Genomic DNA, 18,709 nt, shown 5'->3' with positions numbered 1-18,709 from the left:
TTTTAGCTCAGTTTATACATCCACAAGTTTAACGCACCATCTGGAGCTGGTTTGAATACACATGTGGATGCAAGTTGCAAACATGCACTGAAATTAAAGCCGCAATAAATTTGGCATGAATGCTCATAAATACTGCATTACACCTCTGCGGGGAGGATGATGTGGGCAACTAAATTTATACATGAAGTCTTGGCCGCAAAACAGCTCAACAAAACACTTCATGGTGTGTCCAGATTTGTCCTCTGCGGATTATTGCGTTTCTGGCCATTTTGAAAAGGTTAAATGGTTGCGTGCGTGGGTGCACAACACTTCTATTGCAATATCAACAATGATTCCTAGAAAAGGACAAACTGGATCGATGTTAAATGGCTGCAACTGGCTTGCAACCCGTCCAGGGTAAACCATGCATGCCGCTTGCCAAAAGTCAGATATGCTCCTGCACACCCATGGAACTAGTACAAAATAAGCAGCATACATGACGGTTGGAAGGATGTTCAATAGATCAAGTGTTATCCAATTAATTAATATTAAGGACATTTTTATTTATACCAAAATAAAAATATATATATTCAAGGCTTTTTATTGTCTTATTGTAAATAACACTTTTGTGCAGCTAGCGAGGTTATATTTTATTCACAATGCTATTTGAAACCACATAACTTTCTTTGTTCACACAGGCATAGATAATTAGAAGAGTAGAAAGACGATGACACTAGATGTCGCACTTAAGTGGTTGAATATAGGACACTATTGCCAGCCAGCACCAGCATGGTCAAGAAGAAATTATTTTTATTTTTGAGAAAAGACATTGCTTAATTTTATTTTAGTGTAACCAGGAGCATTTGTTGGTTTGCTCCTCGCTCAGGCTACATCTAGGGGAGTATTTATCCAAAAAGTAAATTACGGTTAACCAATCACCCTGGAGGAAAAAAAAACAGTAGCATCTTATAATAAATACAGTAATTCTAACTCGTGATCTTTGCTGTTTATGAGAGGTTAGTTAAGTCAGCGGTTCCTTTGGACCAGGCCGCACAAATGAAAAATAAAAGAAACTTGCAAATAACTCCTGACAAGGTGCTAATTGTCTCCGTAGTATTCCACATGTATTGAACACACAGCTCGTCTCAGTGAGCTGCGAGCTACAAATCCCCACCCCGTTCCTCGACCACGACATTCCACCACAAAAGTTATGGAGTTGTATGAACCGGTCCACGGAAAAAGAAAGGTCGGGAACAACAGAGTTAAGTGACCATCCAAATATTGACTTGTGTGTTTTTTCTGTGGTTTCCAAAAGAAGAATCAATCTCATCAACGTTTGTTCAGAGAAGAAGATGAGAAAAGAAAAATAATGTCCCCTGACTCAGGTCATGTCCTCGCCTATGGATAATTTGAAAAATCTTTATTTCCCCAGCTCAAATGCTAAATCGGTGCACACGCAGAACAGAGTTGTGAAAAAAATCAAATCTCTGTCCATATGAAAAGCCTGCACGATACTCGATTCTACTAGAAGCCTGAAAAGCCACATTCGTTGGTTTGGTCATGCAATAGTGCAGATCCTGGCATCCAACATGAATGAATCTGTTTTTAATTGGCCATGCGTGCTCTACGCATCTGCCACTGTGAAAACAAAATCTGCACATGTGATGATATCATGAAAATTGATCCATTGTTGAAGTTGAAATACAAAGAAAATTAGATAGATAGCTGTCTACAAAAGGGACAACCAGAATGCAGTATAATAACCCCAAATAATAAGAATCACTCAGATTTCAAGGGATGCCGGCTGCTTAAAAAGCAGCAAATATGCTTTGATAAAGTATCAACACATACAGTAAGCGAGTTCGGGGATTCCACTCACAACATTCATCTGACAGATAAGATGCCGGGCTGGAACGAATATTAATGTTACTGAGCCTTTAAAGTGCCTCTCAAGCATACGATGTTTGTCGTCTATCACCAGCCAATGCCACTTTTCCCTTCAAGACGATACACAAAGCACAAATACAAACATGTGACAGCAAGTAAGTATCTCCGAGGCTGGCCTCGTTTGTCTTCAGGTGCAATGAAAAAGCTATAAAACGGTCGTTTGAGGTGGTTCCATTTGATGGATCCCCTTAATCAGGTCACACTCTGAAAGTGAGACGTTATTTAATCATTGCACTTTGCATGCAGAAGGGCTTTTAATGCTTAACTCTAGAACTCGCTGCACGCACGCTGTAAGACTGTATTGTAATTCACAGCCATCGCCAAAGCTTTTAAAAAAGAAACCTGTCAGGGCATAAAGTTTGTTGCTCGGAAGACAAATGCAGATGCTTGTCACCTAGTTGTCGAGCATTTACTGTAAATGTCTAGGCATGTGTAAAGTAAGCAGGTATATATAAAACACATTTCATTATTTGCATTGCAAAGTAGAGAAATAATCGCTGATGAATTCCGCTGAATTGTATGGAATGGAATAATTATGCCTGGACACAAATGAGGCCAAAAAGAGTACATGCTGTTGACTGATTCCGTCTCAATGTTGTGGCCCAAAGAACAGCAACATAACAGAGATGTTAAGTTCTAAGTAAGTCGCTTCGGATTAGGCAGGATGATTAAACAGGTTGATATTCAGTCTTTTTCCAGATTTTTTTTTTTTTTTTTTTTTTTTTTTTTTTTTACATATAACACATTACAACATAAGACAAAGCTAATGAAATTAAAAAATATGCGCTCCCCCAAAACTTTTTCTCTGTTGCAAACTTAAGCAAATACACGCAAAAGTAAAGTATTGTAAAAACGTCAAATGTTCTTAGAATTAGAAATCCCTTTATTGTCATTGTACTCAAGTGTGCAACGAGATAAGAGAGTTCTACCTGTAATTTTAAAATTTATTGTTGTAGGCACAAAGTACCAACATTTTTTTATATTGATTTTATTCATTTTTTAATTTTCAAATCATCTTATTAATCAGCAGAGCTGGGCACTTGACCCTTTTTTGGGGTTCAATCTTCCGCCCTCCGGCCGCAACCTCTGTACCCTTCCAGCCTCGACCCTGTGGCCTTATTCATGAAAAATGAAAATGTCGGTGTGCCACGCTGGGCGTTCAGCCAGACAGATTGTATTTTCTTTTATACGCATTATTTGGTGGCTGAAAGTAGACTAAACGTTAGATCAGCTGAAAGCAGGTCTAAGTTGTGGTGCAGGCCATCGTGCTAATCAGTTGGCCAAGGTTCCGCCCTCTTATTATTATCTTTAATATGATTTTAAATTACACCCCACCCCTTACCCACGCTTTTTCTATTTTGGCTTGCATTTCACCTTTTTCAATTTCCTTACCACTCAGTTACGTGATAAAACCAGCGAAGAAGACGCCTAAGATGAGTTGGCAAAAGAAAGAGAGAGCACTCGACTCCCTCGGAGATCTATAAATACACTTAAAGCATTAAACCTTAAAAACATTACAATCACTGTGTCCTTCGGGTAAAATAACCTTTCTGCTGTTGTTTTACAAGAAAGTCAACCACTGGAACAGAGGATCTCTGGGAGGAAAAGACCTTGGACTCGGTGGCATTTTTTTCATATGAAAAGGTTTGATGGAGGACCGCCTTCATAGGTAACCTACACACCAGGAAATATAAATAAGCAGAAGGTCAATAAATAAAATAAATGAACTTGTAGGAGAGAACAATAATTGGTGCAGATTAATAGTCTATTTTAAAAAAATGGAAATAGTTACAAAATCAAAATCTTCAGACAAGTGTATTCATAAATAAGGAATGAACAGTATGAGAGGTAAAACCCAAATGTAAGACTTAAGAAAACAGTTCAAAAACACATTCTTTAAAAAACTGGTTTGATTCAGTCCTTGGATTATCAATCAGCAAAGGGAAAATGTCCCAACTGAGCAAGCTGCCAAAGATAGAACCTGACGCTTCTTTTGAGTGCAGACTGCAGTGGCGTACTGGAAGTCCCATATTGATGTCTAAAAGATATGCAAGGTTGGAATATGGTTCAAGAATGGTGGCTATGGAACAAATTTAAACGTCATTTATTTAAAGGTTCAAAATATCCGGGTTCACATTGAAATTTTCTAATCAAAATGAGCATTTTACCCCTCTTCAAAACGTATTGATTAGCAAAATTGAAAATCGCTCATTTTACCCAATAACATTGTTCAACAGCAAATTGTAATCATAGTTGGCTTTAAGTGTCCCCCAACATATCTTGACGCTGATTTTAAAAAAAAAAACGTGTTTCCTTTTTTTCTAGCAAATCAGGTTTTAGAGATATTTGTATTTTTGGGTTTATAAGTTTGACCCAGCTCACGGGAGAACATGCCTCTAAACAAACAGGACTCTGTTTTCATGAATGACAGAAATCCTGTGCACTTTTAGACCGGTGTTCATAATTCTTGCCAGTGGATCTGTAAGAGGAAGGTCTGTGCTACTGTGGGAGTGTTCACAGCCGATATCAATGATGGCTAATCAAAGCAGCTCCTCTCAATTCCAATCATTTGTGCGTGCCCCCCATAGTAGTGCTGCTGAGTGGGATGATTTAATAAATGTAATAATAATAATGATAATCACAATAATAATAATGCATTCAATGAATTGAGTTCCAATTCAGTGTTTTATGACTGCTGTTCACATATTCATGATGAAATAAAAGTGCACGTCTGACATTTAGCACACATGTCCGGGGGGCTTGGTATCTGTCTCCTGTGCCAAATTAAATGGCGTTAGACTAGCCGTCTACACTGTGAAATGTAAAAAGACTGTCACACCATAACTATTTTATGATTTGTTGCTAAGTAAAAATATATTTGGCCCTAAAACCAATTTTAGACATGCTCGGCGCAGGTGTAACTTCAGTTTAACTTTCTGCCATCAAATTATCACTCCTCCGGGCGCCTCTCCAACGGCACTCCCCGTGTTGCGTTGGCACGGCCAGCTGGGTGGAGACCAATATGCCAATTTGGCACATGTGCAACGAGCCTTGTGCTTGCACAAAAGTTAGAATCTCCCGCAGATGCGCTGTCTATAAATATAGAGCTCAATGAGACAAGTTTCTGGCACATACTGTTTAAAAAAATGATGAAAAAGTCTGTACATTATAATGTAGTGATGAAATGAGGCACATGAGGACAACTGGTTAGCAAATCTGCCTCATAGTTCAGAGGTCGTAGGAACAAATGTGGGCTACAGCCTTTCTGTGTGTTGCTTGCGTGTTATCCTCATGACTGTGGGTTTTCTCAAAAACAAAATAAGCAATTGAAGACTTGAAATCAGCCGTAGTTGTCAGTATAAACAGCTTTTATTTTTGTGCCCTTGGCTGCCATTTCAGGGTGTTGCCTGCCTCTCACCTAATGTCAGCTCCGCAAATCTGGTGAGGATAAATTGTGGATGGAGGCATACATGAGCAGGACGCAAGGCAATGGATGGAGCAAACTGGTGTCGAAACACAAAGAGGATGAAGAGAATGACTTAAAAGGACACAAGTAGAGAGGTCGATATGTTTTGGGGCCGGTTGGTCCCGTAATTTTGACATTATTAGCAAGTATTTGCAATAATGCCTTGCCTTGAAATTTGACAAATGTTGGCATCACAGAGAGGGGTAGGGATGTTTGGTTAAATAAGCCTTTTGCAGTTTGGACGTGGAGATGCTCTGAAGAGAGTCTCAGCATGTCCAAAACTACTAGAAAAAGAATTGTCTTGTTTTTTTTAAAGTCGCGAGAAGAGTGGCTAAAGTAAGTTAAAAGAAACAGCAAAAAAATTTCCAAATGTTATCATATACCACGAATTGTTGAGTGATTTCAACAACACATTCATTTTGCTTCGTGTATATTGACTGAAGAATGTCACGAGCCTTTAATCAAGACACCTTGAAACTGAAAAAAAAAATTCACATTTCTCCTATCCTTCAAAGTTCAACGTGACACGAACCAAACAAGATCTTGTCATATAGGTTATGTAAGTGTTTCCCGGACTGGGTTGGTGGTCCCAAGTTCTCCATTTGGCCTCTAGGTGCAGAGCTGCAGGACAACAGATTATGAGGTGATTGGTGGCTCCCAATGGAAAATGAATCCTCCTCGATGCTTGTCCCTCTCTGCTGCCACGTTTTATCTCTCCTTGTCTCGTCTTCTATACGTCCTCGCCCTTGCATGCCTGCGCGCTTCAACACATGATTCATCAGCATAATTAAAGATTAAAGAACGGATAGGTACATCTTGAAGCTTGCCAGTAATTCTTTGATCGGTACTACAGTGCTTCCTTGGTTGAAATTCTGTCGTTTTTTTGTTGGAGTAATGGAGTGTAGCATCGCGTAAAGAGCTAATTAGTTCTGAATTATGCACCGAACAAAAAGTATTATCTCACTTGTCATGCAAGAGTGGACGCTTTCAATTTCAGTAAGTATTCGACGTTTTACCATTTCAAACTGTGATGACAAATTTCAAACTGAATTCATCTTTTCGTTTGAGCCAGATCACTGAGCTCTTCCGAGAAGTCAGAAATTAATCAAGCATGACAATCCAGTTAGATAATCCAAAAATAATGTGATTTCCTGTTTTTTGTTGTAGAACAAGACCTTGGAATATATCATTACGGTGATGCTGTCGTGGTATAAACTTTACATCGTGGTGGTCTGCTACGTTTGCCATGCAATGCACATACTTTCTAAATGACTTTCTCTAATTTTGCAATTGTGTTTTGATTGATGACGCATGCAGCACACAAGTACAGTAGGTGCTACACGCTCAGTGGGAGGTGTTAGAATTCACTCTTTAGATATATTTGGACTTAGACTCGAGGACAGAACCACTTTTTCGTGCAACATAAAAATGTCCCTCAGCCATTTTGTGACAGCTATAGTCATGTCACTTTAACAATTCTACTGTAAACATGCGATATCAATATTTTAAAAGACTCTCCGTCTTCAACAACGACAAAAAAAAAAAAAACCTGTTTACTCTAAATGAGGTCACTGGGCAAAAATCAAATCGAATCAATGTTGTCAAGCTTTTTGTAGCAAACTTCAACGGGATAATGGAGGTTTGTTCCTCAGCCCGGACCCCTTGTCTCTCTCATGACATGTGATGCCGTTGCTGTCGCCATGGAAACCGCATGCAGATGAAAACTACAATGATTCAGACCAATGCTTCTCTGATGTCTGTGGCAGTTCCAATCGCTTGAGTGAAAATGTTCATTTCTCATCAGAAAAGCACGGAGAGCACAACACTTTCTACAAAACACCATTTCATTTATTTCAACTCAAAACCAATCATAATTTTCTTAAATTCAACCAAAAGTTGTTTTGTCTCAAGAACACAATGAACAAAATGTTGCCTTACATATATTCTATAGGCAATCAAATGTTTCTGCTGATTCTATAGGAATATAGGAACAGGCGTAAAAGATCTTATAACCCATAAGAGCCCACGGTGAAGAATTGGGGTTTTAATGAGTTTGGGTTTTGTTTTCTTCCTGGACTAAACATGTATATTAAAGACAGCAGATAATTACACACAGCACCAGAGAAGGTTTCCAGCAAGTTTACAGCTCTGTGCTTTCAACTGAGATCTTATTAACCTTGAATCAAACTCTTCAGAAAAAAGGCAGCTTTAAGTACATAATAAATGATCTCTTTGATGGTGAAAAAGATGCAGACTCGTCCAATATAGGCTGCTGGCAAGTATACACTAAAGCCATTTTTCAAAGAGTAAATATGAATACATATACTTACTGTATGTATAAGATGGTCTTACGGTCATTTTTCTCTTGTGCTCTCTGTATTGTTTGCAATCATAACAGTTTGTGAGCCGCATCGCTGATATTGAAATGAATATTTCAACGCCTATTTCTAACTAGTGAATAGACTATTATTTGAGTCTGAAAAGAAGTCAGCTTTGTACATGAATTTTTTTAAGATCCAAAAATAATCCTCATTAGGGTCATGGGTGTGGCTTGCATGTGCCAGTTGATTTTGATTGAGTGAAATTAAAATTATACAACATGGACTGGCCGCCAGTCAATTGCAAGAAACATAAAAAAAAAAAATCCATTCTTTAATTAAGCCATTTCACTTAATATAACGTACATGTTTTGGGAATGTGGGATGAAGTCAGAGTATGTAGTGAAAAGCCATGTGCAAGCATTGGCAAATCATGCAAAATCAACACAGGAATGCTGTGCAGCAATTCCAACACAAAACCTCCAAACTTTGAGGCAGATATGCAAACTACTATTCCAGCATGCTGTCTATAATTCACTACCAACCGTGTAAATAAAAAATGGATATATGACATCTTAAGTCGTCAATGGCAGTAAATGAGATAACAGTCAAATAAAAAATGGATATATGACATCTTAAGTCGTCAATGGCAGTAAATGAGATAACAGTCAATTTTACGTTGTAAAAAAAATAAAAATAATAATAATAATAATAATTTACACCCCCCAAAGAAATACTGATTTCAATTCAACTTCATGGAACTGTGGCTTTGTAAAAATCCATTCCATTCCATTATGTTGCACTCCAGAATAAAAATGTTGATAGAGAAATTCACTCATTCACAGTGTGGACTGGTGAAGACAATTTTTTTTATCACTGTACATTTTAGTGAGGAGCCGAATGTCCAAAAAGTCAACTACAATTCAAATCAATTCTGTTTGTTTTCCATTGCTTTTGTGAAAATTATTTCCTAACTTCATAAGCCCCAACACATGCAAGAAAGGTCCAGGGTGCTTTCATCCAATTTATTTGAAAGAATACACTTTCACTTTTATATATGTAAGTGACTACACTGACTACTGTGACTGTATCATTTGTTGGGAACAGCTCTTTGCCGTTAATCGTTTGTGTGTATCCAAACCAGAATCCTTCAACCTTGATGGAGGTCTTTAGTGTCTAGTTTACCTGTTTAAGATATAGTAGAATAAAGAGATATTGTGTCTGATTTGCTATTAAATAATTGCACCCTGCCCTGCTTTTCATTTATCTTTAAACTGTCCATTGTTGCCATTCTCGCCGCACTCTATTTCTATACAGGATCCGGTGTGCATCTCAAGTTTCTTGCAGCTGTGCGGGAAACAGCCACATATGTACTGGTGATTAATTTTTCAGATGCAAGCAACTCACATCATTAAAAATACTGTACTTGCTCAGCTGTTGTTGAAATGTTATAGGTTTGCTTTCTGCAACAGCGTTGCAGAACTTGGTTGGAATTAGGTGAGCTGAGAAGTCAAGAGGGCGTCATCGGGTTCAGAGAAGGAAGCTGTAGATGATAAATAATCGGAGGGGCTCGGATATTAGCTGTCACTTTCAATTTTAGAAATTTAAATGATGTTTTAAATCATCACATATTACAAAACTGTGCAATTTTAAGCAGATTAAAGCAATGACTGATGGAGACATGAGTCCTGCTGGGCCTATTGTCTTTTTTCTGAGGAGTTAATTGGCTTGAAGAAAATGGAGTAGGTGTATTCAAGAAGACCACATGGAAAGGAGAGTGCGATAACGAGACACAAAACAAGTGAGGGAAATTGCTGCATAAATAGGCATGGAAACAGAAAGTGAGACAGAGAGCAGGAAAAGGAGGTAGCGTGGGGTTTAGAGTGGGTAACCCTCTTTGGCTGTCATTGCAGTTTACACTCATTAGCCGAGCCCTGCTTGTGAAGCCCTTTATCTCCAACGACACATTTCATACAACACACATGCATATGCAAACATACTCGGCACCTTTTGAAGCATACTACGCTTGCACACTATAGAAAAGCCATATTCGTATACCCGTGTACATCCCGTTCCAATCACTTGAACGAATCATGTAGAAGCTCTTGTATAATTAGGCAAATAATCATGTAGGAGACCACGCTTATGACTACTCATCCATAAATGCATGAGAGCGTGCTCAGATCATGGTGACAGATCCCACGTCCTACTCAATCTTATAGGGGGAACGTAGAAGAGAAAAGAAAAACAAGATGGCGTGGAAGAGCCTAACAAAAAAAAATAAATCCATATAATGCCAAACATTATTCACAACATGACTATGTGATTGCAACCCCAGGTCATCAAAATTTGTGATCTCTGATATTGTTGAACAGAGTTGAATAGTCGTGTCTTCCAGCTTTGGCACCCATTTTACATGAGAAAAATCTCATTGGACACCACCAAAATGAAGAAATGTCCATCATGTCTCAAATTACTGACAAATGTTTTTTTACGCAGTGCAACATGTCACCTGGTCACAAGCTGCGAGTCGTAACTGAAAGAACAAGATCCAAGTATAAGCGTCCAAAAGGAGTTTTCTCAGTGTGGTGCCCAGGCTCTCCAAAAGGCGATTATAATAAAGCCGCTGCTGCTCCACATCGTGAGAAGGCAGATGAGGTGGCTCAGGCATCTGGTTCGGATTCCTCCTTGCTGCCTCCATAGTGAGGGGTACTGGGCACATCCCACTGGTAGGAAGCCCCGGACATGACTCAGGACATACTGGACTACATTCTCCCAGCTCGGCTGGGAGCACCTTGAGATTTCTCTTGTGGACGAAGTGGCTCGGGAGAGGGAAGTCTGGCGTTCCCTGCTAAAGCTGCTGCCCACACGACCCAACTCCAGATAAGCAGAAGAAAATAGATGGATGGATGGACGGACAGTGCAAAATTTCACAAACAAGACCATTTCTGATGTATGCCATGGATTTATTGTATACCTTCTGTCATTTTAATGGAAGAACATTGAATTATTCTGCCTGCCACTTTGTCGTTGACCTACATAGATGAGCCAGGATATATTTGTAATTAATACATGATTTTCGGACAAATTAAATGAAAACGGAAAATTTTCTGCGGCACACCAGATGATCTCACAGGACACAAGTGTGTGTTTTTTATTTACTATCGGGGCTTAAAGAATCATTTGCATTTTACACTTGTATTGTTGTGTTCATCTAGCAACAAAAAAAAGACAAAAGAGAAGTTCATGCTATAAGCCTGAAAACTTTCTTCCCCCCAGGTTCGACCTCTGTGGCTTAAACATTGATACAGCCAACTTGCGCATTTCCCCAATGCCACGAGCGTCACGTTGGCATCTCTTCTTAACTCCTCTTTAACTCATTAAAAATGTGGTTATTGACCATGTTTTTAAAAGTATTCTGCACCCATTGAAGCATTTGGATCATTACTACGATCTGCTCTCTTCAGGCGCATGCATCATCAGACTGAAGATCAGTTGAAGGTGATCGGCCAGGCCATTGAAAACAGAAATGTAGCGGCTCCACATGAACTTGGAGCAAATGAGGAGATAATATGATATTGGCAGAAGTAACTTGCTGCTTTTAAAGCTTGTGTGCAAAAAAAAAAAGAAAATGATTCAAGTGCTGAACAACTGATCCTTTTGAGGATGCTCTTTTACATACAATCATGACCCTCACCTGTTTCCAATCTAGCTCTTCACCACTTGGAATGCTCCAACAAAGGTGTTGGGGCACATTCCTCAACTTTCAAAGTGGGAGAATATTTGCAAATCAACAATACAATAAAATAAGGTTTGTCAGTCTGAACATTAAATATTCTGTCTTTGTAGTGTCTTGAATTTAATGTGGGCTGAAAAGGATTTGTATTAAATCGTCCTATTCTGTTTTAATTTACATTTTACAAAACATCAGGACTTCATTGGAAATGAAGGGTTGCAATCACCTTACATGTGTTAATTTGAGAAACGAGGCTAGTAAAATGCCAGAGCAACGCCAGGTGAGGAAGGAAAGCTCTGGAAAATTTTCTGAAATGAGCAACCCTAACAACTGATGCAACCCTTCTTCAAGGATGCTATGGGAAAAGATGAAAAGGAAGCTATGGGATCGACAGCACACCATATCTCCAAAGTGAATGCTACCCTGAAGTTTTTTGGAATAAAACCATTTTAGGGCATAATGGTGCGTTTATGGCTCGTAATGTTGCTTGAACGGTGCCAAGCAGAACGATTCCCACAGCCCTCAATTCAATGAGACATCAAGTTGGAAGGATGAGGCCAAATCACACTGCTGCATGCTCTGAACACATCCGAGGGGTGTTAATGATGTTGCGCTGCGCCGAAAAGACACGTCCCAAATAGAACTTTTAGGAGAACTGCAAAGTCTGCAGAGCACGTGACGCGCCATCACATTAAGAACTCTTCATTTTTATGACTTCACCCTGGGAGGTTCAACTTCAAGTTTTTTTGGGGGGAGAAAAATCGACATTGAATGGAGTTCCCACAGTCCGTTTCTGAAAACGACGTATTTTATGAGAAAGACAGCTTTTGGGGTTAAGCATGCCTCAGAAGCTGTTTCAATCAACAAGAATTTGCAGCATATTTCCCTTTGCACTTGATGAGCAAATTGTCTCGTCTATGCCTCACTTTCTGGACCTCTGAAGATCATCCCGTCAAGTGATGGGCTGAGGAGTGAAAAGCGAGAGCGAGCGACACCCAAAGTGAAAAGACAAGAGACCAGAACCCACAAGATAATGAGCAAATCCATACGTTCTAAACAGCCCTGCAAGCATGAGCTTTAGTCTAAAATGGAACATGTATTGGGGCTTTATGATGAGGATTAATTATTTTTAGCAGTTCGCCTTGGGTGGCCATTTCACAGAGTGTCTTTGCATTTATAACTGCTAAAGAAAAATAATCATGGCTTTGCAACAGGGAGGCTTATGTCTCATTTGTTCTCAATACAACCTTCCACTGTGCACGTTCCACTGAACTTGGATAAGTTTCTTTGTTTTTTTGTCAATTCCTTTCATGTAATATAAAAGACATTCCATTTGAGACACTTCCTTATTGAAGTTTTACTCCCACCTCTCGGTACATAATTGACAGATATTAGAGTTAGAGTACAGTGCACACCGTTTGTTTTTAGATTAAAGTTAATGGCTGCATTAATAAGGAAAATATTTCCTGATCTACTTTCAGAGTCTAACCTCTTTTGGGCATTTGACCCGATATGCATTAGACTTGGTTGACCCCGGCTGATAAAACGTCTGCCTCTTAAGTAGAATTGTCAAGTCTTATCTGACAAATTTTTGGTTATCATTGAATGGAGCACTGTGTGGCAAAGTCTTGAATCTCCCCTCCCACGCTCGTACTCAAAAAAGATAAACAACAGCGATGACTAAGTTGCCAATGAATCACTGCCTCACTGCGAAATGTGGTGTGTGTTAGGAGAATCATCATGAAAGAAGTGTGAAAATGTGGGATGGTCAATGTTGTCATGAATTTTTCCAAACGTTCTCATTCCCCAATGACACAAAAATTAGAAACCATCCAATAAATTCTGTGTTAAAAGTGTTACACAATTAACCAGCTTTAATGGATGGTTGTTCTTCCATTGTATAATTAAGAAACATGATTCATAACACTAAGTGTTGTACTCAGTATATTTCATAGAAAACATTTTACTGTAAAAACACAAACGTATTTTCACGACCATAAGGCGCACCATATTAAAAGGCACGGTCTCCATTATGGGTGCTATTTCTGTATTTAACGCAAACATGGGGCGAACCGTATTATTAGGTGCAAGCATGGTAAAACATATGTTAGCTTAAAACATATGGTAACAAGCATGCACGCTAAAACATACGCTAGCATGCAGGTTCCCTCTCATCATTGTCGGAGTCAGTCTCGTTGCCGTGCGGCTCCTCAGAGATGCAAAAACTCGAACAACAGTGTAAGCAGGAACGTCAGCCCATGTGTCCACTATCCATTCTCAAATTGTGGCATAACTCGTCCGTCGCTGCCTCCTTGTCTTAGTAAAGCTGTGTTTGCCTCTGTCACCCCTTCGTAGTTTGTAATTAATGTGACATCATTGTGTGGTGTGGCTTAGCTGGAGGCAAAAATGTAAGTAAAAAGACTGACCACGAATGGAAAAAAAAAAAGTTGACTGACTGATGGGAGTGATAAAATGTATCTTACCTGATATTAATTATCCGCTGCAAACATGAGCTTTGTTGATGAAACTTATGGCCACTTAGCAGTACCGACTGTGGGCATGCCTTTAGTGTTCCCTTTCACGCACACTCTCCCCCTTTAACTTCCATATGCTGCCCTCAGTCACGTCCGCCTTTCCTCTATATAAGCAACGAGTCGGCAGAAAATGCTCCCACTCAGTCAAGCGGAGCGCTCATCACAGTCACACAACATTTACAGATTTTGGAATTCAGTGCACACATTAGGCACACCGCATTATAAAGCGCCCCTTCCATTTTGCAGACTTTTATGGGAGCCTTATGGTCATGAAAATACAAAGCAATATATTTAGTCCCAACTAAACAGCTAAACAAAATTGGAGAGTAAAATATTCAGCATAAAATTTTGAAGATTTTTTTTTATTTTCCATTTTCTGACATTATGTTGATCTAAACCCAATTTACCTTTCTTCCCAATCCCGCCCCAAATATTCTAAAACTGTGGTCACCTTTTGAACTGCTGTTTGGTGCTTTAGGATTAACAACAGTCAGGAGCTGTCCCTCCACCAGGGCAAAGGAAGGATATCCTCACATCCACTGGAGTGAACCCCAATATACATATAATAAATTTGCCTACACCAGCTAGGGGCCTCTCACCAGGGGCCACTCCAGGATTCAGACTTGCTCCAGACCTAAATCATGTGTCGATGCAAACCTGACTGTATTTACTGTAGTTGGAACCTCTCAACCTTGCACACGCCACTAGAAGTCTCGTGTCTTGGACCACCACACAGCTGACATTGCACTAGACCCCTTTAACTTGCTCCCACAAGTGTTGAGTCAATAATAAGGGCTGCCATGCACCGATTTACTTATTTATCAGATTCAAATGCGCCCCAGCATATTTGCATCCCATGCATTTTGCTTTTGCTTTTTTTACTTGCTTTTGAGCGGAGATTTAGATGGGGCCATGAGGAGAGAAATGTTGCCTGAGTGGAAGTGAGAGAAGAGGTGCGCTAGTTTTAGTTTCAGACACAAAACACATAAGTTGTTTCCCCCCATCACCTCATCCGCATGATCCGCACTGTCGTACACAGCTAGCGCTCCGAAGAGGGACAACAAATTACCCAATGACAAGACATAATTTCTCTAAGGTTGGCTGGCGCTGTTTGCATTTTGCTGACAAATATATTATGAATATTAGTTTAGGAAATATCCCAACTAGATGGTAGTTAACTGTCAAGGGCTTCCTAAAATAAAATAAAAAAAGAGCTGAAGTGGGGCATAAACTATTTAGGCTCAAGGAAAATGTCATTCCTGTGAAAGAAGTTTCTCCACATTTAAACTGATCAAAAAGCATGCAAGAACCTTATAAATGCAAAATATTGAGTGCAAGAGGGAAAAATCTGTTTATGGAAAATTGTCACACAATTTGCCACTCAGCAAGCAAACATGAGACTCGTGCTATGGTAAATCATGCAATAATTTGGAGTCATATTTACTTGGGAAAAAAACTGGTAAAGGTTTTTCACAGAAATTCTACTTCGTAAGTAAATTTTACGAGGTGAGTTTTTGAGAAAATCTTACTAGATAAACGCTGCACCACCAATAACCAAAAAATGGAAGGCAAGCACACAAAGAGCATGGTGAATTATTCAAACTGTCTTGACGCAATCCATTACTCTGCATTTATTATACATCATATAGACAGCAACATGCCATGCACACATGAACAGCTACAGTACTCCTCCCACAATGCATCGCATGAAACTCATTGGCGCTGACATAAAGATGGAAGATAATGGGCTAGTCATCACACACTGAAACATGCAGACAGAACATGGATCATTGCCGTCTCTTCATCACGCTGAAAAGTGTCGAAACATGTTGTATGACAGTGTTTCACAACAACTGGTCCGAGGCATTTCGAAAAAACAATTTAAAACATTTTTTTTTTTTTTGCTATTGTTGGTTCCGATGGAGGGGGGGAGCATATGATATAAGCACGGCCCCACTTCCATCGACAAATGGTTGGGTTGCTGGTGGATGAAAAATCTGTGCTACCACGAAACCATCCCCGGCAGAAAAAAGTATCGTGTAGTTTGTCCATATAATCAGGATGACTTTTGGAGCTACACTCTACTTCATCAAGGCAAACGTGCATGAATCGGGGAAATGTAAAAGTCAAAGACCACAGCACTTACTTCCATACTGGTAGGATTGCAGCGATGTGTCCCAGCAAACCAGCCAATGTCCGAACATTGGTCAATATCCACATCCTGCAAGTTCACGTCCAAACGAACAACACCCCTGTCAAGGAGAAAGAACAGACTAAAGGTTTGGAAAAGAAAGAGGATGCTGCAATAATTGGTGGCACCAATGCTGTCTAAATGAATCAAGGCAGATATTAAGAGAGCGACAAAAATTGGAGTTAAATTAGTGTGAAGACTGAAGTGTTTGGAAGAAAAAACTAATTGACTGTAGAGAAAGTTATTTTCAAGAGAAGTAAGTTCAAAAGTATATGAAGGAAGCAAGGGAAGAATAGAAGTTGAGAGTGAGGGAGGCAATAAAGGCAAAATTAGAACACTTGCTTCAGTCTGAAATCTTCCCACACATGGGACTGGACTGTCTTGTCGGTAATGGACTACAGTAGTATAACGACACTTTATTTAATAACTTCAACATAAGGATGTGGCAAAACAAATAATAAAAAATGACACACTGACAAGAGTTACAGTTTCAGGTATGTGCAATCGCTAAAACATTGCCGTTTGTCTAAGGCAGGATTGAGCAACTCCCGTCCTGGAGGGGCGCTATCCTGCGCTTTTCAGATATTTCCTTCTTCCGGCACACCTGATTCAAATGATCAGCTCATCAGCAAGCTTTCCAAATGCCTGCAAACAATCCTGATCATTGAACATGAGCGATTAGCTGGGAATCAATTTGGCTGTGTTCACTCCCACAATGGCGCAAATGGCCCGTTTCTAGTCACCCCCAAAAAGTAATCAATGTGAATGGGCCACTCTGTTTTACTGTTATACTATGCCTGTATTGAAACATGAATTACAATAGAGTATAAAAAATGTTTTTGCTTACTCCATTTATTTGTCTAAATAACATTTGTGTGCAACATCAGGATTACAACAGTTAACAATTGAAATTTACCTCATTTATTTGATGCAAGAAGAACGACGAACGCTCCAAGTATGATGCCACAATAAAAATGTTGGGGCAGGGTTAATTAAAACAGTAATATTATCCGGGCAATGATTTTTTTTTTAATTCTGCTCTTATATCGGATCGTATGACATGAAGGTGCAGCAGTATCTGATATTGTGGTGAGTGCATGTTTTTTTAAAAAAGACGTAAAAGAACAATAGAATAGAGATAAAACACAAATCTTTCATACCCTACAGTATCTATGATGTCCTTGAAATTGTGTTGAGTACACAGCAGTAGTAACATAAAATAGCAACACTTATCTTACACGCATACAAATATCCATTACCATACTGTCTATAACAAATCCCAAAATATCGTAGGTAATAACTTTAAAAAGTATTGGAACAAGCAATTTTAGAAAATTTCTAGTGAATCATATAGAAAATTGGTGTCACTATTGATGCCTAAGAAAATAAATATGTCAATCAATCCTGTCCCAAATCTCAACTATGCAACCCAAGTCTTAACCGTTGCAGTAATGTTTTACCATTTTCAAACTAAGTCTGTAGCGTCACGCTTTGAAATGTCCCCTTCTGCTTTTCTCTTGTGTGCTTCCGTGGATGAGCCTGACACCCGCTGTCTCCATCTGCCTGCAGGGAACTGGAACAAACAACCATGGGGAGAGGATTTCACCACCACCTCTCCTCTATAGTACACAACCCGACAGAATCAGAGAGGAAACTAGTCGGTGTATGCGTGAGACCGTCGAAGCTTGACTGAGACAGAACGCAGTGAGATGTGACAGCTACTTCTACATCTCTCACTGTCAGAATCTCTTAACGTATTGTAAATTTTCCAATTAAAAATGGCCTGTGCAGAGAGTAAGAAATGAAGAAAAAGCAAGAATATGAAGAAAGGCTTAAGCTTTTCTGTCCAGACGCTCTATTTTTAGAAACATCATAATGGCTGACTGGAAGAAGCGGCTAAACATTTCGAGCTCACATGTACAAAAGGAGAAATTAAGCATTTGCCATGCAGTGTGAGTTTAACGAATATTTGAGCACATTTTCTCTCCAGGGATCACATTAACAATGTTAAATAGTTTGATTGACTATTTTTCAAATTTGACATATGACATTTTAAGTGGAATTTAATCACGTCACAGCAGTGGACAAAAGCAAAGGAACGGTCTCCACACTCCTTGGTCAATCTTGAATAATTAACTTGTGAAAGCGACAACTTAATTACAGCATACATAATGACATAATCATAATTAATTTTGCCATGAACATAACACGTGCTGCAAATCTTAAAAAAAAAACACTTGCTGCCTTTCTTCCAAGCTTTCTTGAGCTTTAAAATCGACCTCATGCTGTTTGACACGGCTCGGCACTTTCTGGCATCCGTGTCCAAATGCCACTCTTTAAACATCCATTATTGTTTACTCATAGCATTATTGATTGCTACACCTCGCTTTGCCGTATGAGAGCCCTGGGTGTTTAAACATGCATATTGGCAACCCACTCATACAAACGGCACTCTGGAGGGATGCATAAAGCCTGCAGTGCGCCTCCGAAAGCATATGCATGAAGGCGACATGGCCAGCTGTGCTTTGACAGGAGAGC

The 18,709-nt window shown here is 39.4% G+C and overlaps 1 protein-coding gene across 2 annotated transcripts in view; it reads right to left on the bottom strand.

Moving 5' to 3' along the window:
• Positions 1-18,709, bottom strand: part of gpr158b (G protein-coupled receptor 158b) — a 47,764-nt gene that overhangs the window by 26,238 nt on the left and 2,817 nt on the right. For both annotated transcript variants that reach the window (XM_088311826.1, XM_088311827.1), the window contains exon 2: positions 16,127-16,232. In XM_088311826.1, the coding sequence (XP_088167952.1) occupies positions 16,127-16,232 (106 nt within the window). The remainder of the gene's footprint in view (positions 1-16,126; positions 16,233-18,709) is intronic.

Source organism: Idiotropiscis lumnitzeri, chromosome 12, assembly GCF_059441095.1.
Source record: "Idiotropiscis lumnitzeri isolate Australia: NSW breed Sydney's pygmy pipehorse chromosome 12, RoL_Ilum_1.0, whole genome shotgun sequence".
Taxonomy (NCBI): domain Eukaryota; kingdom Metazoa; phylum Chordata; class Actinopteri; order Syngnathiformes; family Syngnathidae; genus Idiotropiscis; species Idiotropiscis lumnitzeri.
The sequence above is the reverse complement of the archived record's forward strand: the minus strand, read 5'-3'. Positions and strand labels throughout refer to the sequence as shown.